General features: G+C 42.4%; 1 protein-coding gene across 1 annotated transcript in view; it reads left to right on the top strand.

Annotated features, from left to right (window-relative positions):
- The first annotated feature begins 10362 nt into the window (after positions 1-10362).
- The window catches only part of TBC1D15 (TBC1 domain family member 15), a 31563-nt gene continuing 21126 nt past the window's right edge, over positions 10363-20799 (top strand). Inside the window, exon 1 of the mRNA XM_082784115.1 lies at positions 10363-10453. Within this exon, the coding sequence (XP_082640241.1) occupies positions 10430-10453 (24 nt within the window). The 5' untranslated portion in view covers positions 10363-10429. The remainder of the gene's footprint in view (positions 10454-20799) is intronic.

Here is a 20799-nt window from a genome sequence, read left to right as displayed (position 1 = left end):
AAGGATTAATATCAGAGTTATTTATAAATGCTTGTAACAAGACTGATCCTTCCGTGAAAGGGGGGGAAGAATTGTGCCCTGTCAGTGAGTTTTCTTAGCCAGAAGTAACAACTGTGTTTAATTGCATGAGTAGTGAATGTCACCTGAAGCCTGTTTCCTTAGTATTACCTACTGATGTGTGGCATAGACTAGAATATTTGTGGTTTCTTTCAAAGTTTGAAAAGACTGAATTAGCTTGTGTATCTAAAACAAAGGCTTGAGGTGGAAGAAATTGAAAAAGTAAATGTCTCAAGGTGAATATGAATTTATGAAAGTTTGTTTCCAAGACACCAGAGAATACTATTAGTTCTTGAAACTGACTAACATAAGCTACTCATTCTTGCCAAAGTACCTCTGTTCCTGGAAGAGGCATTTTTATTATTTACAGAGGTTATCTAGATCACATGGACCAAGTGTGCAAGGAGGTACAGATAGCTTGGTTTTCTATGCTTGATCTCAAGGATCTTCCTTGAGTAACCTAGCGTTACTACTGCATGGCTTGGGTTTTCAGGAATCTTGCCTTTGAGATCTAAATTGCGTGGTTTGTATGTCTGAAGTATCTGTTTAGGGAAAAGCGTTTTCTTTTGCTGCCAACAAGAAAACTATTTCTCTATTTCTCATTCTCCCAAGATTAGTGCAAGAGAACACCTATGTCTTTACCAAGTACCTCTATGGTTGCATAGGTAATACCAGCCAGGCATTTGCTACAGCATGTAAGTCAACTTTAAAAGTGCTTGCAACATGGAACTCCCTTCCTCAGGGTAAATCTTGACAGAGATTAGTATGAGACCTTTTTATTGTAGTATGTGAGTATAAATACCTTTCTAAAACAACTTTTAGCTGCTCACGGTTGTGCTGTTGCTATAAATACCTGAGAGACATACGAAGTTTTATGACTTGCTGAAATAATGTCTAACAATCCCAAGTCCAAAAACATGAATGCAGCAGTTTTGTATCTCTATTAATAGTTGTTTATGGATGCAGCTTTAATGTATTTAGGCACTAGTTCACAAGTTCTACATGACCAGGTAGGCCAACTGAGACAAGGACGCTCTACTAAATCATTTCAGATCTGTGGTACTCAGAGATGAGTGTAACTAGTGCTAAAGATCTGGGGTGGTTTCTTAATGTGGTTTGCAGTGGATTTGCATAGAATTCCAAGATTTGGAAATCTAATGTCCAGATGAACTGCATTGACTGGTCTCTTGAGACAGTTAAGTAATGGAGTGTTGCCTTGATTTATGTTTTTCTCTGACAATATTGACACATTATGGACAAGCATTCGTGCTTACTACCACATCAAAAAGTACCCCTTAGCCCTTTTATGCTGCCACTTTTAATTGCTCTAGGTGTTTAACTTGTGTCTGCCTACAGCTTTTCAATTTCTGCTGTAGCTTCCAAGGCATGTGAAAATTTTTTAAGAAAGTTAGGAGGTCTCAGAATGTGTTTGGAACTCAAATGAGGTACAGAGAAGATATTGGGTGCTGTCAGAAAAGTTTAAAGAAAGTAAGAGGAATGGAAGGCCTGCTTGAGGATAAATGGAGATCAGAAATCTTCAGAAGCTGAAAGCAAACAAGTGGGATGAGTGGATAGAGTGAGGGAATAAGAGAGGTAGGAAAAACTGAAGGTGTTGGTAATGGACTGTGTGGGCTAAGTTAACCAGCTTTTAAGAGAGCTGCTAGCATCTCCTTTCAGTAATTGCCTAATTCCAGACCTTTCTAAGATGATATCCTAAGTTAGTTTTCCTCTGTGAAATACTGTGTTGTTTTTTTTTGTTTTGTTTTTTTTTTTGGGGGGGGGGTTGGTTTGGTTTGGTATTTCCTTGCCTTAAAGAAGATAATACAACTAATTTCGAATGGGCTTTTGGGCACGATACTACCCTACCTAAAGATTGATTAAAATATGTTCCTTTATGAAGTATTTGGTTACTTGATCTTGTTAATTTTCACATCAAATTCTGGGATTTTTTCCTGATTGGTCTTCACTGAAAGAAGTTCTGATAACTGCTGTTGTGTCAGGGAGTAGCAGATGAAGACTAAGATCTTTGGCTTTAGTTGTTGCACAAGCACAAAGACAAATCATCTCCCTTTTAACTGGGCATATTGCTCATGCTGTTTTCTGGGGTGGATTCTGATCAACACTGGCATTTTTACTTTAGGGCCAACCTGTGCCATTTCAGCGCTGTAGCCATCTACTGAACTTGGGCTTTCTCTATGAAATAATAATGTGTATTCTTTCCCTTCCTGTGTTCTCAGAGCTGTCATCAGCTGCTGTGTGTAGAGCAGAGTGAGACAGAGAAACAGCTTTGAGAAATGGGAAATCCGCAATGTTTCTCGTCTTGAGCTGGCTTGGAAAGTGAGAATCTATGAAACTGTCTCCGTTCTGAGGCATTATTGTGTCCAAGATAAATTAAAATATTCTGGCTTAGAAAAAAAATGTTTAAAAATCTAAATTGTTCAAATTACTTCAAATGAAATTTATTTCAGGGTAATGTATTTTGATTGCTCTTTGAGACTGACAAGTTTACTAAGCTGGGCCAAAAAGGTCAATTGGTTGGCAGGTTGTACAGCCCCAAAATGTCTCACTGCAGGGAGTAGCTGAGCATTCGTTCCACTGGGCAGTGTAGAGCTGTGATTATGTCCAATACCAGGATGTTGAAATGTAGCCTGAAAGAATAGTTTGATAGTTTCTATTTCCCACTGATTTGTGCACTCAGGCAAACAGCACGACCTGACGTGGCTGTCACTAAGGAGCTCATGTCCCTCTTTTCCTGCTTGCTGGCTGCCCTGTTCCTCATGGTTAATGAATCGCTACTACAGAATACCTCCTGTAGAAGAAAGGAAACCTGTAGTCTCTGCTTGCTTTAGTAGCTCTTCTGCAGCAGTAATACACAGTCCTTCCTGAATTGAAAACTTTTTTTGAGAACAGTTTTTCTTAAGGGGAGCTTTTTTTAACTTATTGATACTTGTTTTCACTGTTCAATGTACTTAGTCCCGCTGATGTCTCGGGGGATGCAGGGTGGTGGTGGTGGAGTGAGGGTTAATACTTCATTTGTAGGTTACTTGGAAGCAATGCAATTTGAAACTACAGAAACAGAGGAGGGTGAGTATATTATGCAATGATCTTCCCTGGTCTGCTGTAGCAGTTGGTCGTATCCTGCCTCCAAACCAGTGAAGGAAGACGTTGGAAAGTTGGTAGAGTCCTTGCTATCTCTGGGACCTGAATCCTGATTCTAGGGTACTGAAAGTAGCTTAGAAGGAAATCCAAGTAGAGAGGATTGGAGATAGCAAGAACCCCTTCTCATTTTTGCTCTCTGTCCTGTGACAGATCCAAACTCATGTAACAGGTCCTTTTGAGCTGTTGAAACTTAGACTGCAAACTCTTCAGGTTAACCAGCACTCCATTCCAAAAGGGCCACAGACTTGAAATTCATGTTGTAAGGTAACAAGTGTTGTTTCCTTTTCAGAATAGGAAACTAAAAATAGCCTGAGGCAGTTTATTAGTGGAAATAGAAGAAGAAAGCACTTAATACCAAAACACTTGAATGCTGTCAGTGCTACTTGATCATACAGGCATTGTACTGTTTCTTGTCAGATAAGCTCACTGAGCTTCCCAGGCTCAATCAAACAAATTTATTTATTTTTTTTCCTGAACCCAAAGAACATGTTAGCAGGACAGAAGGCAACACTGGAAAGGATGTGGCAATTTTTAACATCAGGTAACATGACATTGTCGATGCTGTAGGAATGCTCTATTTGTATCTTGTGGATAAAAGATTTTTTTTAAAAGGTATTTTGAAAATATCTAGAAGATGCTTTGCAAGCCTTAATTTTTCCCAGTGTATTGCTGCAGCTGAAGTTCCTAAATACTTCTCAGAATATTTTGTACACATTTAAATAGGGATAGTTCTGTGATAAATTAATTCCAAATGATAAATAAAGTAAGAACACAAGAACAACTTTAGCATGACTGCTGTTCTGTCAATGTCTGATATAAAAACTGAATGTGTGCCTAAGCAGGAATGGATCAACAGATGTGAAAAACGTGTATTGGAAAAAAAAATATATATGAAAAAAACAGAGTTGGGCAGTCTAATAGGGTAGAAAAGCTAAAAACTTGTTACTGTCGTATCTGAAAATTCTCTCATGTATAATAAATGATAAAATTTGAAACCTGAACAGTCTGAAATAAAGTGGCTCTGAAAATTGCTGGGGGCTGGGGAAGAGCTGGCTTATGAATAGGTTTGGTTTTAAAAAAAAAAAAAAAAAAAGAGGCTAAAGTTTTTTTCATGCTACAATTTCTGAACACATCTGAGTATAATCTGTTGAAAGATGGCTTTAAAAGGTGAAATCTGGTTCAGAAAGGCTGCTCTGACTGTGCTAACATGCCCCAGGGACTGTAGGGTGAGCAAGGACTCATCAAAATGAAGCTTTAATACTCAAAACCCAGAGCAGTTGCTAAGGGAGAAGCAGATGCTGTTGAACCACGTTTGGTTCCATGTCTGTTGAACCAACAAGACTGAGGATATACCGACAGTGCTGTGTTGATAGTATACTGATGTCCCACCTCTGTAACGAATGTTTGTGCACACTTCCCCAGTGAAAGTCACTGTTTGGCAGATGCTGAGGGTTTGAACTGGATGGACACTGAGAGAAAGTAGCAAGCAACAGGAGCAGAAGGGCTGCACAGTTGCTGCATTGGTTGTTCTCAACCCCTTCGTCTGCACTTTTCAAAAATCTGACTATCTTTGCATCAAGGGGTATATTTTCTGTTTGAGTAGTTTATTGATCAAAAAAGTAAGATCTTAAGTTTTTTTCTGAGTAAATGTAGTGCTTTCACTGATTTATTCTTCCCACACACTGTCAGCATCTCACAAGGTCAGCGTCCTGTGGGGAACGTTTCAGGTAGCGAGAGGCAGCAGCATCCAATGCACCTCTGCTCGTGCCATTGTTTGGTGTCTTTAGTTAGAATAACAAAACGATAAAACAATCCTTGACCATAAGATGTGCCTGTACTTGTTAGAAAAGTTGGTTTGAAGTTTTAAAATATTAGATTGTGCTTTGATTGGAGCATTCTGGGAATCCTGACAATCCTTTTGGTATGTGAATACTGCAGTGCTTGGTGCCGTGAGACTTTGATGGGTTTTCAGGACTTAAGGATTTCAGCTTGTATAGGAAACAGTGATCCCTGGAGTGGATTATGGTGGCAAATAGGAAAGAATTATTTGTTAAAGACAAGACGCCTATCTAGCATTGCTTCTTGAGCAGTTAAGATGAAATACAGCCTTGGCTACCCCCACCCTAAAAGAATTGTTCTGTTGGTTTCCTGTTCTTTCTGGGAAACGTTTCTGGTTGGTGGTGTTGTAATGCATATGTAGAAGCATTTGGGGTACTACTGCTTGTCTTTGCTCTCTGAATTCCTCGCTTTGGCAATGCTGGTTTATGCCAATCAGCTCAGCAAACAACAGATCAGTTTCTGTTTAGTCATCACTCTCGGATAGTTTCCAGCTCCTCTCTGGTGGCTGATGCAATCGTGAATCTTTCCTTGCATGGCAAATACAGAGCATTTCGTGTTGGTGTCTGTTCTGCTTGTTTTATATTTAAATAATAAAAATAAAACGTCTTGTCCCACCAAGAGAACATTGTAAACTTGTCATCAGTCTTATAAACCGTAATATTTTCTTATGTTGATTCTTGTATGTTTTAGGTTGTTTCATATTCTGGAATTCTGTTAGTATTTGATATGCACAGATTCAAAAAAATAATAATCTGGTTCACAAACAAACTCACAGTTGTGGTTATGTATATATATGAAGTGTGACATGTCACAAATGCTTGAAGAAAGCTCCTCATCTTGTGTACTGCCTTCATATCGCATACGTCTCTATGCCTTCACACTCCAAATGCAAATAAATGCTAGTGGGGAAAGGGATTTTCTTCCTTATAATTTCAGTCTGTGTAGTTCCTTTGTCTCTGTCCTTGTCTAACCTTGCAGCAGAAGGAAGCCAAGCATGGAACATAAATGTACCAGTGTGCTCTGCTTCCGCAGGTTAGGTGTTGCATGTTTTTTTTAAAGGAACAGGTAGGAAAGAGCTTCTTGGTTTTCACATTGAGGGAGAGATGATAACTGAGTGTAGGAGATGCTAAATGGTCCCAAAGGCTACATTTTATTTTTACTGTGTAAATTAGGCCCGGGCATAAGGACTTCTGGCCTTGAGAGCAAATGGCACAGTACAGCTTCTCATCCATGTGCCTAAACCATCTGTTCCCCTTTGAAAAACTCCTATACACTGCCTGCTTGGGATGGCTGTGTGTTCACCACACTGTATCTAGATATTGGCCTGTAGACAACCTGAATGCTATGGACCACAGTTATACACAGAAGCACGCTAATGATGAAACAGCAAGGACGATGGGAGGTCAGTACCCCAGGCTTGCTTGGTTTATTTCATGTAACTGCAGCCTGGTCTCCCTCCTATTCTTTTAATTGTGAAGTAGGATGGGAGGTTTATTTTATTTTCTGTTCCTCTTGTACGTGGAAAATGATAATATGTGACAGGTAAATCCTGGGATAGGGATATCCTTTGTGATATAATTCATGCTGAGGACTGGCACCTCTTAGAATATGAGGAACTCAAGCCTGGACTGCAACTTCCTCTGGGGTCTTCTGCTGCAACTGGAGTCCAAGACAGTACCACATTTATTGTCTGCTTGTCACCTGTGACAAACTGGGATGGCCTGGAAAAATTATAGGTTGCATTTGTCAAAGCAAAGCTTGAAACATAACCTTTTGCTGTAAGTGAAAAAGAGGTCATGGGAACTTTTTTTTTTTTTTTTTTTTTTTTTTTTTTGGTACTGTGTATCTTTGTTTCTCTGCTGTGAGGTTTTTGTTTGTACAAATTAAGCCTGTGATGGAGGGACTTGACAGAATCTGTACTTGTCTTGTGCAGGCCAGGTTTTCATGTGGTCGGGCATGTGGGCAGATGACACTTCTGAATACGGGACTGGAGCCTGGAGCTCTGCTGAAATAGCTGTGTGAACAATAGCAGCTGCTGCAGCTCTTGGCATAGCAATAATAGCTCCACTTGCAGCTGTGACAGCAACAGAAACCACAGGAAAGCCAGGAACTCTTTCTGGCTGCACAGTCAGTGACTACCTTTATGTTGCAGAAGATTCCTCATTAGAGCAGATGGCTACTTAAAATCCAAAGGAGTGTGGGCCACCAAGCTGATGGTACCTTCCTTGCACAGATCTTCTTAGGAAGATCTGTGCAGTGTGCAAGGGGCTGGATGCTGGCATAGATCTGTGTAATGCCACCTTGTGCTCATAGTGGCCTTAAGGAAGAGGGAGCCAGACTTTTCTCAGTGGTGTCCAGTAGCAGGACAAGAGGAAACAGGCACCCATTGAAATACATGAAAATCCATTTAAGCGTAAGAAATATATTTTTCACTCCAAGAGGTCAAACACTGGAACAGCTTGATGGGGGAGTTTGTGGTGTCTTTATCCTTGGAGATAGTCAAAATCCACCTGGACAGGATCCTGAGCAATCTGTTCTAGTTGATACTGCTCTAAGCAGGAGGGCTGGACCAGGTAATATCTATAGGTTCCCACCAACCTCAACCTTTCTGTGATCCTGTGATATTGCAACCTGGAAGTGAAGAGTCATTTTGCTCTCCATCTTGAATAACGACATGTTCAATGTTATGCAATGACAGCTTGCAAAAGAACAAGGGAGAATGGCCCAAGGGGAATATCCGGGAGATTAGGAAACTAGCTAGAAAGTGGTAAAGCATCTCAGGGATTAAATTGCTCTGTGCGACCAAGAAAATTCTGTGTTCTTGTGAATGGGACTCTGTGAAAGGACTGCAGTGGGAAAGGAGTCCCAGGAAGAGTCCTGTGGGAACTGTTAAGCCCTCACCAAGGAATCTTCTGGCAGAAACTCATTTCCTATGACTGGAGGAAGGAGAAGGAAGCTGCAATGAACACATCTCCATCAGTGGAACATAAAGTCTCAAAGCTAAGCCCGGTCATTGTCTTCTCATGTTATTTATTTATTTATTTATTTATTTATTTATTTATTTATTTATTTATTTATTTATTATTATTTTCTTCTCAAGACATTGTATCCAGAACACTGTGATGTTAGGTATAGGCATTCAGGCTCCATTGAGCTTCAGGGATGATCAAGAATTTGCTGGTCAATGATTTTTGAAGAGGGTACCTTTCTTATAACTCGGCTTCTCCAAGTCCAGCGTCCAAAGCCCTAGCTGTTGCTTTTCTTAGTAAATGATGGAAAATAGCTTTTTGTCTTTTTGCTCAGGTTTTGAGTGAGCTATAGTTCCCTAGACAAATACTGATTACCTCAGCACAAGTCTGGCAACAATAACCAGTCCTAATTAAATTGTCGTTATCTAGATTAAAACATTTAAGAAAATCAGTCTAGAAATAATTTACCACTTCCTGGATATTTTCACAGCTCCACCTCCTTCAAACATTTCTGCTGAGTTTCTCTGTACTAGCCTGGCCTCTGCTAAGTAATCCTCTTCTGTCCTTATGTAGAACACTTTGGCCATTATTTTGAGTTGTGGTTCCATGTTTGGCAAAGCAACTTTGGCTGTGTGCACAAACCCACTCATATATAGAGTCTCTAACAGTACCACATCTTAGCAATTTTTAATTTCTACACAATGTTTATATTCTCTTTGAGTGATCATACAAATTGATGTGGGAAAGCTGGAAGCTTAAGGGAAGATGCATAGGAGAGCACAGGTTAGAATTTAGTGAGCCTGCAGATGCACTGTAATCAACTGTCAGTTAGCATGCTTCTAGCCATGGGAACATTACAAGAAGTAGCTTTTGGTAGTATTAGATTACGACATTACCTTCAAAATCTCATCAAGGATCAAGATCCTGCTGTGCTAGATTTTTGTAGCCTGGTCTCTAACCCTGGTCCATAAGCCAGTCTCTTGAAAGGTGGCAGTATCTTGAACAGGCTTTCCTTTAAATGACCCTTCAAATAGCTCCTTCAAAAGCAGCTATCAGACCTAATTTGGGTCAGGAGTAAGCAAGACTTTCGCCCACCCTCAGGTGAGAAAAAGCAAAATCTGTCTTGCTCAGAGCAGGATCTTCTGTAAGCATGTTAACACTGGGTATGTCTAACTCCTACACACTGATTTTGATCTCTCTTTCAGCTGAGAATCGTGCTTTGCAGCTGAATCCAATGCTTTTGTAGCTGTTTTCCTGTGTGTGCCAAGAGGTTGTACATTGTCCTGAGCAAAAGTGATCCTGAGCAATCTGACCCAACTGCAGAATTTGTCCTGCTTTGAGTAGAGAGATGTACCTGACGACTTACAAAAGTGTTTTTCAATGGTCAAAAGTACAGGATAGATATTAATCTAGCTGAAGAGTTTTAAATTTGAGAAGCCAGAAGCAAATTATACTGCTATTTTATGAGAGACAAAAAAGGCCCAATTACTTTTGCTCCTTTGGAGTAGCAAACCACTTCCCTGTGAGCATCCCATCTACTTGTTTTGAGTAAACAAAATTGGGGTTACACAAATTGGGGGATACACTGCTTGCTCAAAACATTTTATAAGGTGTTTGAATATATAAAAAAGTAGTCTTAAAAAACAACTTGATTTATGGCTGTCAACAGGACCAAATATTTCAGACTTACTGGGTTAAAGGTAAGTTTTTTTATTTAATCAGACTTTATTTTTTTATATTTAAGTAGTAACACATATTATGTGCTTTTACAGCTAAAGATGATGAATGAAAATTCGCTGATATCAGCAGGAGAATTATTTCAGTTTGTAAACCCGCACACATCCAAATGCTGAACATTTGCTAACGCTGTCGAGATTGTCATTAAAATTTGGCTTTATCCCATTATGAATATGAATGTGTTAGGTGTTGAAAGCCAAGGGAAATCTCATCTACAAGATGCTGCATTTTTCACTGACAACAAAAATCTGGCATTAGGGCAGCTTGACGGTGCATATGGGGCTGGTGTTTCCTTAGCGTTGATGTTGCGGAAGAATGGAAGGGAACCAACTGGAGAGTGATTTTATGTCATATTTGCAATAAGGCACAGGTTAAGCACAATCTCAAGGTGGTGATGATTAAATCTCAATAGCAGAGTGGCTCTGTGCTTCTGTGGGTACAGTCGGGGGGGGGGGACTCAGGAGAAAGCCTGTGTAGGCCTCGGCGGGGCGGGGCTGCGAGGAGAGGTGGTTGCTAGGGGGCGGGGCTTATAGGGCGGGGATTCAAGGGGCGGGTCCCCACCCGAGCGCGCATGCGCCGGCGGCCGAGGGGCTGACGAGGCTTGTTGTGGGGCGGGGGGAGGGCAGCACGTGAGGAGCGCAACGTCACCATAAACACTCGTAGGCAAGATGGCGGCGCCTCCGAGCGGCAAGGTAACGGCTGGCGCGGGGCCGGCGGGGGGAGGCCGCTCCCGGCAGGGCCCGGCCCCGCGGCTCGGCCCCTCTGCGGCCCGCTCCGCCGGTGCTGGGCCTCCCGGCTCGGCCGGGAGCCGCCTCGGTGCGCTGGGCGGCCTCCTGTGCGCAGGGGCGGGCGGGGGAGGTGTGTGAGGGGTGGCCCGGGGGGCTCCGGGCTGCCCCGGGGTCGGGGTGGGGGTAGGCCCGGTGACCTGCCCGCTTATTCGAGGCTCTTGGCGTCTTGATGCAGGGGTACTCGTCTCACTGAGAAATGTCATGGAATCACAGAACGATTTGGGCTGGAAGGGGCCTCAAAGCCCACCCAGCTCCAGCCCCCTGCCATGGGCAGGGACACCTCCCACCAGCCCAGGTTGCCCAAAGCCCCATCCAGCCTGGCCTTGAGCACCTCCAGGGATGGGGCATCCACAGCTGCTCTGGGCAGCCTGTGCCAGGGCCTCACCACCCTCTGAGGGAAGAATTTCTTCCTAACACCCAATCTAAATCTCCCCTCTTTCAGTTTAAAACCATTCTCTCTTGTCCTGTCATTATTTACACAAGTAAAGAGCTCCTCTCCATCCTTTTTATAAGACCCCTGTAGGTACTGAAAGGCCGCAGTGAGGTCTCAATGGAGCCTTCTCTTTGCCAGCCTGAACATCCCCAGCTCTCTCAGCCTGTCTTCACAGGAGACGTGCTCCAGCTCTCTGATCATCTCTGTGGCCCTCCTCTGGACCCGTTCTAACAGCGCCACGTCCTTCTTGTGCTGGGGGCCCCAGACCTAACGCAGCACTCCCAAGTAGGGCCTCGTGAGGGCAGAGTAAAGGGGGGATAGTCACCTCCCTTGACCTGCTGGCCATGCCTCTCTCGATGCAGCTCCTTTGAAGTCTTTCCAAAAAGCCTGGAAAATAAACTTTGAAATCTTGTTGCTCTTTAAAATCCAGCCCAAATGAAATCTGTGATTTTTGTCCATGTAAAGATCAGTAGCTAATTGGGTGATAATAATTATTTTCATATTTTTTTTCACGTTTTTATGAGTCTGTTTACCTGGGACTTCTGTAAGTCTCTTAAGTTGCTGCAAGATTATGGTCCAATAATTCTGCATCCACAATGCTAATGCAGCTTGTTAACACAACTTCTAATTGTGTCCTTAGTGTTCAAGTACTTTAATTATGGTATCTCACCAAAGTAAAAGCTCTTGATACAGAGAACAAAGTGACAGTTGCGTTTCCTAAAACCTCACATAGTGGCTGATTTGAAGTTTTACTGCTGTCATGAGAAGCAGTTTCACTCTTCTGTGGCTCTCCCCACCTGTATGGTGCACTTCTGCTTGCTTGGATACTGTACTCGTTTGATTTCTAAGTGATCTGATTTAGTGAGCTGAAAAAAAAAAATACATAAAACTGTGAATTTATTTTTGGCTGGGTTCATTTTTTTTTGGTTTGGGGGATGCACTGGACCACAAATTCTTTCTTTGGATGTCAGGAGAATGTTAGATGGGCTCACAAACTAGCAAACCTTCAATCCAGGTGGAATGTGCAGTGTAACTTGGTACAGACCAGATATTCTCATGTAGGGCGTTCTGCTTTTTGGTGTATTTCCAAACTGTGGGTGTCCTAAATTGATTCAATTTTTCCTTCTGTCTGTGAGGTGTTTTGATGAGGTATTGCAGGTAGTAAATGTCTGGGAGAGTGGTAGGTACTACCTTGTGGGGTACTTTAGTCTCATTTGGCGTAGTAATATGAAACTAACGTATTTGAATGTATTCATTCTTTTTTGAAAAATATTCCACAAGGTAATTCCACAGAGTGCATGGGGCGACATATTAAATAGCTGGGATAGCCTGCATTGTTTCGGACTTCATGAAACCTTATTTCAGCAGGCCATATAAGGTTGAGGGTTTTAGTTGGACCCCATTCACTTTCTCCTTCCGTTGTGTTTATTTCCCAGACATCGTTAAAAGCAATGGGTTCACAACTCAGCTATTTCATATTGTCTCATCTCTTTTTGCAGAGCTCTAGTTTCAGCTTCTTATATGAATGTGGTATGAACTGTAAGTTCAGTCACCTCATGTAACTGTATGTACTGCTTTCCTTAGAATTTTATCCTATTTTGTTACTGTGAAGGTTCTTTTCCCTGCTTTTCTATGTACAGTTAACTCAGTTCCAGAAGACTGAGGTTATTGCCGAAGAGTTCTGAAGTCCTGACTCATACTTTATTAATGACCACTTGCCCTAGAACAGTGTGAACTTCATATTTTTGGCCCTTTCTTAGAGCTTCTAGGTTTTTCTGTGTGTAACTTGGCAGTGAGGTCTTTTGGTTTCAGTGCTTTTGACATGAAAGCAGGTATATTACCTCTTCTTTGTTGCTTTAGCAAGTGGTATTTTGTTTCCCTGATTTCAGAGAAGTCTCTGGACCGTCTCTCACCCTTATAACAGAAAACTATGTTAGAAAATGAGGCAAAAAGTTGGCGTGGGGACAAGTATAAATTTAGCCTGTCAGTGTATAGGCTATTATTACAGCTGGGCTAAAGACAGTAATGATTTTTGTTTCATGTTCTTGGAGTTGAGTCTATCTTCAGCATATGGGCTGTTAGATCTTCCTCAAATTACTAGTTGGCACACGAGCTGTCAGAAGTTGTTTTTCATTTGCTTGTGCCCTTTTTCTTGAAGCTAAATCGTGGTCTAAGCTCAGCTATTTGGCCAGCGTGTAGCAACTACAAGTGTTCAAATAACACCGTACATGTTCCTAAACTGTGATGTAAAAACTGTAGTGTTTGGGGGGAGTGTGGTTGAGTTTTTTTTTTTTTTATATTAGGATCAACAAAGATTTACAATACAGTCTGTTAAAATGAGCTTTGTGTTCCCTAGGTAGCTTGTTGGCACGTATGCAGCAGACTTTTCAATGTAGATATACATTGCTCTGGTGTAAGCAGCGTTTTGCTGCACCAACTAGTTGAATTTTGGGGCTTCAAAACTCCTATTCTGTGGGTTGTGCTATTCTGTGAAGCATTTGATTTATATCTTTTTTACCCTTTATCATTTACTATGGATAGAATCGTAATCTTTGCTGAATATCTTGTACTTGATAGGTTTTTCTGTGAACAAAACCTCTGCCTGCCTTTGCCTCTTTTTAATTAAGTAAAGGTTTCGTTATGTTTGACTAAAGCAGTGCACTGATCATTCTGAAATTCTTGTGTATTCTTTCCATTGTATAGTTATTCCTTAAGGACTTCTCTTGCAGAAGTGTTTGTGGTAGAAATGCTGTGATCTGTCTCAAGCACTTACTCCAGACTTTTACGTTTGCTGATATCCCACAGTTGTTGCATAAGTAGCAGAAATACCTGATTCCAGAAACCTGCAGAGGCAGAACTTAAAAAGCTTATTGTTGTAAAACAGGAAGTATTTTCTTTGATATGTGGTTCCTACTGTTGGGAGCTTTGTCATATTTATCACAATATGAATATTTGTGCTTTTTTCCACCCGCTTAGAAACTTTGTGTGAGAGTTCTACGCTTCTAAGACCAGTGGGGTGAGAAATTTTACTGTCCTAGGAAACAGGTTGAGCAGAGGCGCAGCAAACATGACGTACAAGGGTATGGTTTGTACTCTTACTAAAACTTGAATTCAAATGCCAGACGTTCTTGGGTGTCTTTGGAGCAAAAGATGATGCTGGTCAATAATGTTAGCTTGATGCTTTGCAGAGCACTCAGATACAGCGATCTGTGGGCCCTGGAAGCGGGCTGTTGGTGCAGTTTGGACACTGACAGATCAGCAGTGGTTGTGCGACTGTGCTCTGGGGAAACCTCGGCTATTCCAGAGAGGGAGGTGGAAATGAAAGCAGCATGATACAGATTTTTAAATTAAGATCCATTTCTTCTGACTTAGCTTAGTTTAGAGCTTGGCTTTATTATGTTTTGTTGATGTAAGGTATCTCAGAGCAGCCATTGACTAAATTGGATTTATTTTATTGGCCTGTACTTGTTTCCTCGGTGTTGCATCTTTTGTTCTGTTTACCTCCTGTCAGGATCTGGAAATAACAGATAGAGCGGCTGATTAGCATCTTGTTAATGTTTGCAGACAGACCAATTTTTTCCTTAATTTGTAGTCTGGGGAGCATTCAGACTTTCTAATAGAGTTATTTTCTTATGAGCATGCCTGCTTGCTACTTCAGCTGTTGAATCCACAATGAGGTCCTTTACCTGATGCTATAATATAAGGCAAAAATGAAAGAACCGCTGTTGAAAAGTTGTTAGAGTCCAGACTTGCACAGTGCCACAATTGCTCAGTGACCCCAGCGTGGTGGCTGTCTCACTGCACAAGTGCTACAGGCTGTGTCTGTCATAAGCTGGATGGCATCTGGCAGAGTGACAGCGGTCCCAGGTCATACTCTGACAGAAAAGGAGAATGTGCTCAAGAACATGGGGAAGGAATATGAAGTATCTGAAAGGTGGGACTAGTTTGGAGAGTTGCAGTGCTTCTCCATTCTCTGAAGTGTCCCGTGTTTGGTGGGTTGTTGGTGTGCAACAGGTAAGAGGAGGAATTTGAGGTACTAACAATGAGTGCATGTGGTATCATAGACACACAGAATGCTTTGGGTTGGAAGGGACCTTAAAGACAACCCAGTTCCAACCCCTCTGCCATGGGCAGGGACACCTCCCACCCCATCCAAAACTCAAAGCCCCATCCAGCCTGGCCTTGAGCACCTCCAGGGATTGGGCACTCACAGCTTCTCTGGGCAGCCTGTGCCAGTGCCTCACCACCCTCTGAGGGAAGAATTTCTTCCTAACATTTAACCTAAACCTCCCCTCTTTTAGTTTAAAGCCATTCCCCCTTGCCCTATCACTACACTCCCTGACACAGAGTCCCTCCCCAGCGTTCCTGCAGGCCTCCTTTAGGCACTGGAAGGCCACAACAAGGTCTCCCCAGAGCCCTGTATTCTCCAGGCTGAACAACCCCACCTCCCTCAGCCTGTTCTCATAGTAGAGGTGCTCCAGCCTTTGTGGCCCTCCTCTGGATGTGCTCTAACAGGTCCATGTCCTTTTTGTGCTGGGCGCCCCAGAGCTGAACGCAGGGCTCCAGATGGGGTCTCATGAGGGCAGAGCAGAGGGGGGACAATCCCCTCCCTCACCCTGCTGGCCACTCTGCTTTTGGTGCAGCCCAGGACACGGCTGGCTTTCTGGGCTGCAGGTGCACGTTGCCAGCTCACTGCTTTGTGCCCAGCACAGACAGGATGGGAAATGGCAAGTAAGGAGGGCAGGAGTGCCCTGCTGTGGGGTAGCTCTCCTTTTCTGTTGCCCACACCTCATTGTCTTTCAGTGCAGTGTTGTCAGTCTCTCACTAGATGGTTGCACAGGGCCATAAATTGCCTTTGAACGGCAAGCATTTAATCCAAAACTTTACTTGTGTTCTGGCATATGTTGTAATTGTCAGTGTGGTTTTGGTGAAGGCCTCCTGATGTACGTCCCGGGCGATAAAATTAAAAAAAAAAAAAAAAATCCATGCACTGTCCTTACAGTATTAAGAATGGTACCTCCTGTTTCTGAGAAAATGTTACTGGCATAGTAGTGGGACTTCAGAAAGTTACTCTGCTGGACAGGGATTATAAATACTTGAACAGTTTTCCATAACCTGAACAGGCACAGGCCATGGCAGGTCGTAGAGGAGCACAGCGGGGGGTGCTTCTTAGGGGCTGTCTTGGGTAAAGTGAGCCAACATCCTGCTTCTTCCTTCTGCTTTTCATAGGAGGTGGTAAACAGCTCTTCCGTGGCTTTCCTGAATTTTGTGCTGTGGTTCCCTGTTTCTGTAGACCCTCTGTCAGTTTACTTGGTAGAATAGCTGCTGTCCCCACGTGGCACAGAGTTGTTCGTGACTGCCTGGGATGAATTGTGAATCTGCCTTTGACTTCTGTAGTACTTACAGGGAAAAAAAACAAGCAGGTCAAGCAGTGGCTTTTTTCCCTGCAGTTACAGGAAAAAAAAAAAAAAAGCAACAAACAAAACAGGTGGCTTAACAGTGTCTGGGAACTGTTGCATCAATTTTTTTATCTTTTGGTAAGATTCTGCATCAAAGTGGCAGTGTGTCTCGTTTTCATTCTGTAGAATTAGGAAAATAGACCTAGTACAATTTCATGCTTACAGCTGGCAAGCGTGACATTTTAAGATTATTAAAAAATACGTAAAGATTTTTTTTTCTCCACCACTTTTTTAGGGAACAGTTGCCAACTGGATGCTTTTAGTGATAGCACTCCTTAGGTGATAATACTTTAAACATTTGAGGAACTTAAGGATATCATAGGTAGATAAACCTGGATTTGGTTACTCTTATTTTACTGTGATATTAAGGAAACTTTTTCATAGAACTGTCTGTAAGTTATAAGATGTCTGAAAACCTTTGAATTATTATATGTGCAGTTGCAAGACAATTCAAATGTATTTAAAATCAAGTTATTGTAAAGTTGTTTTGCTTGTCATATTACATCTTCATTTGTTTTAGTTGCATTTGTGTTGAATGTTCTTCGTTCGTTCTTCATTTTATTATAGTTGTGGGACCAGAGGGTCTGACTTCTTACATGTGTAATAACATCTAAGCCTGAGGAACTCTGGACAGTTCAACATATGCTTTCAAACAGGCGTGGAAAAAAGCGAATACAGTTGTTTAAATCAGAGTAGTTAGGTGTTTCATGGCTGGACAACTTCTCTGGCCTCCAGCAGGTGAGTAATGTGTGCTGCTTTGCTTCCCTGGGGTTTTGTTTCCACGGCTGGTCCTTTGACTCTGCAGAGCACAGGTTTCTTACTGGTGGCCGTGGGGGTGTAATATTGGGGTGAGGAGTACCTTTGGGTTTAAAATCCTAGGGGCACATCAACTTATCTAGTCACCTTTGTTGTGTGCTTATTAACTTCAACTTTTTTCATGATGGGGTTGTTAATGTATAGATATAGAGGAAGTAAAAGTGATGGCTTTAATCATATGAAAAGGAAATGAAAGATTAAGCTAGAGTCCACCTACTTCTTGCCTTTGAAAAAGAGACTGATGAAATACGTAAAATAAGGACTACTACAAAATCAAGGTGAGCTAGTAGCATACCTTCCTGCCTTGTAATAAAAGAAGCATAGGCAACGAACTGAACAGGTGGGGCTCCTGAAACTGCTGAGTTCTTCCACGTAGCAGATAACGAGACTTTTCTAGATCAGACCTGTCGCTGAAGCTAAAAAGTTATCAAGATTTGAAGTAGAACAGGATGCTTTAGTGCACAGAGGGTGTTGACAGGTAATACAGATAGGATTAAGTTATGTTTTGGGGGTCATGGTTACTTTAACTGCTAATAATGGGGCAACTGGAGCACATTATGCTGCCCTGCTCATAGCACTTCCTTCACTGTCTGTACGTACCAGGAGCTCACTGCAAAGATTGTGGTTGCACATTTTACACAAGTCCTAACTATTTTAATGATGCTTCTGATTGTTCTCCAGCATTTGCTGTCTGTTCTCCCTCATCTTCTTTAAAGGTTCCCATCATACGTATTTTGCAGTAACGTGCTGTTCAGGCAAGAGACTACTTGCTGCAACTGCCTGGTTTTGAAACATCTGTTTTTTTGGCTGTTCAAGAAGCCCACATGTGGTGATGAGACATTTGCCTGGTTGCTGGGCTGTGAGGCGCTGAGCAAACACCTTGTGGGCTGCACGGTGCGCCAGGTCAAGCTGTGCAGTGTTTTAGTAGTTGCCTACTGAGGGATGGCTTTTATTCAGATCTAACTATTGGTATACCGGCTTTTAATTTAGGCATTTCCTTAGTACTTGTATGTGTAATTTAATGTTGGTTTCCGTCTTTTAATGGGCTAATAGCTTGCCATTGCCGTCATACAAGAAAACAAAAATACGTCACAAATTACATCTTGCTGTAACGTGCCGTCAGAATACTCTTGGAATTTTTGAGTTTTCAGCTTGCTAAGAACGTTGTGTGAAACACAGCCAAGTGTAGCCAGCCTTCAAGTGCTACCACTATGAAATCGTACTCTCAAAACCAACTTATTCACATTCAGCTATGTAATTAATTCATAAAATGCAGCTAAAGAGAGCAACTCAATATTTAAGATAATTCAAATATGATGACTTATAAAATGCTTTGTAATGGAATAAATTGTTAAAGCACTTTCTAGGTATTCTTTTGTAAGATTGGTGCCGTATTTTTCTTCAAACTAGTTATGTTATTGCATCTTCTAGACTACCACCTATGTGTGACTTAGAATCATAGAATATCCTGAGCTGGAAGGAACCCACAAGGAACATCAAGTCCAACTCCTGACCCCACACAGCACCACCCAAAAATCAGACCCTGTGTCTGAGAGCATTGTCCAAATGCTGCTTGAACTTGAGCAGGCTCGGTGTAGTGACCACTGCCATGGGGAGCCTGTCCCAGTGCCCAACCACCCTCTGGGTGCAGACCCTTTCCCTAACCCCCAGCCTGACCCTCCCCTGTCCCAGCTCCATGCCGTCCCCTCGGGTCCTGTCACTGTCCCCAGAGAGCAGAGCTCAGCGCCTGCCCCTCCGCTCCCCTCGTGAGGGAGCTGCAGGCCGCCATGAGGCCTCCCCTCAGCCTGCTCTGCTCTGGGCTGAGCAAAGCCAGGGACCTCAGCTGCTCCTCACATATCTTGCCCTCTAGACCCTGCATCATCTTTGTAGCCCTCCTTTGGACACTCTCTGGTAGTTTTATGTCCTTCTCATGTTGTGGCACCTAGAACTTCGCACATGGTACTTGAAGTGAGACTGCAGAGCAGAGCGGGACAATCCCTTCCCTCGCCCGGCTGGCAGTGCTGGGCCAGATGCACCCCAGGGTGCGGTTGGCCTCCTGGCTGCCAGGGCACGCTGCTGGCTCGTCTTCAGCTTGCTGTCGACAAGAACCCCCAGGCCCCTTTCTGTGGGGCTGCCCTCCAGCCTCTTGCCCCACCAGTCCATATGTAAAGCCAGGGCTGCCCCTTCTCTGGTGCAGAATCCAGCACTTGCTCTTGTTAAACTTCATATAGCTGGTGATTGCCCAGTCCTCTCTCTGATTTGTCAAGATCTCTCTGCAAGGCATGTCTACCCTCAGTTGAGCCAACTTGTTCCAATTATAGTGCTGTCTGCAAAGTTACTTAGAACATCTAGTTCTACATCCAAGTCATTTATGAAAACATTGGAGAGACTCAGCCTTCTTCAACAATTGAAACAAGTTATTATTTTTTTTTTTTTAAAAAAAGGCACTCTAAGGTCAGTTGTGTTAAAGACTTTATAACAATTGGAAAAAATAAATACAAGGTTATACCTGTTGTCGAATAAGGATAAAACCTGACAGCTTGACTTTCTGGCCTTTGAAACTTGGAGAAACTTTTTCTTGAGTAATGCTAGGAAGGAAATAAACTGCATTGTGGAAAGTGCTCTGTTTTACAGATGTCTTCTTCTGAGCATGTTCCTCGTTCTTTGATTTCATCATAACAGAGGTGGATCTGTTACGCAGAGCAATGTGGAATCACATCGCAGGAATAGATGTGTGGAGCAATGCAGGACTTTCCAGCTAGGTGACCTCTGTGGCATGGAGTCAAAGAACTGGGGCATGGGGGTCACTTTGTCTTTTTCCTGTGAAAGGAAAAGTTTGTCCTTCTGAGAGATCAACGGTTGGAAAATAATAAAAGCATGAATTGTTAGACTGTTAGTAACAGGGCTGATTTGATGGCATGGAATAACTGGTGTAATACATTGGACCAAGTGTTTCTAGACTGAGGAGGTGTACTTTGATAGTAAAACTATTGGCAGAAGTGCAGGTCTACCAGAGCAACTTTGAAACGGGTGGCTTGTCTGAAACAGCTGTCCCAGTGATTGATCGCTTCTTGGTTCAGTCTTAATAGGTCCAAATACTAGAAGGTAAAACTGAAAAGAATGTGCAAAGTTGCAGTGTTTAAACAGGGACTGAATTTCAAAGCAGGTATTTGGTAGAAATAAAAGGGGGATCATTTTTGGTAGAAGAAAGAAAACCTGCAATAGTGAACAGGAAAAAAGACCTCGAGTATTTGGAAGGGAATTTAATAAAGTGTTGGCAATAATCCTTCAAGAGGGAGATTAGAGTTAAGTGACCTCTAGAGGTCTCTTCCGAGCAGTATTTTTGTGATTAAACCTGACACTTTAGAAATTTCTATTGAAGAGAAATTTAAGAAATATATATACAACAGAAAGGACAAGTAAATCAGAGTTTCATTGGTATTTTTCAGCGCTGTTCAGCTTACATACCTAGACTTGTAGCTTGTTGGCCTGACTGCAGTTGTGATGATTTAAAAAAATTGATGAATGAGTAAGTTGAGAAA

Source organism: Aythya marila (genome assembly GCF_965140915.1).
Source record: "Aythya marila genome assembly, chromosome: 1".
NCBI classification, from domain to species: Eukaryota; Metazoa; Chordata; class Aves; order Anseriformes; family Anatidae; genus Aythya; species Aythya marila.
Note: the sequence above shows the minus strand (reverse complement) of the source record. Positions and strands in the feature narration are given on the sequence as shown.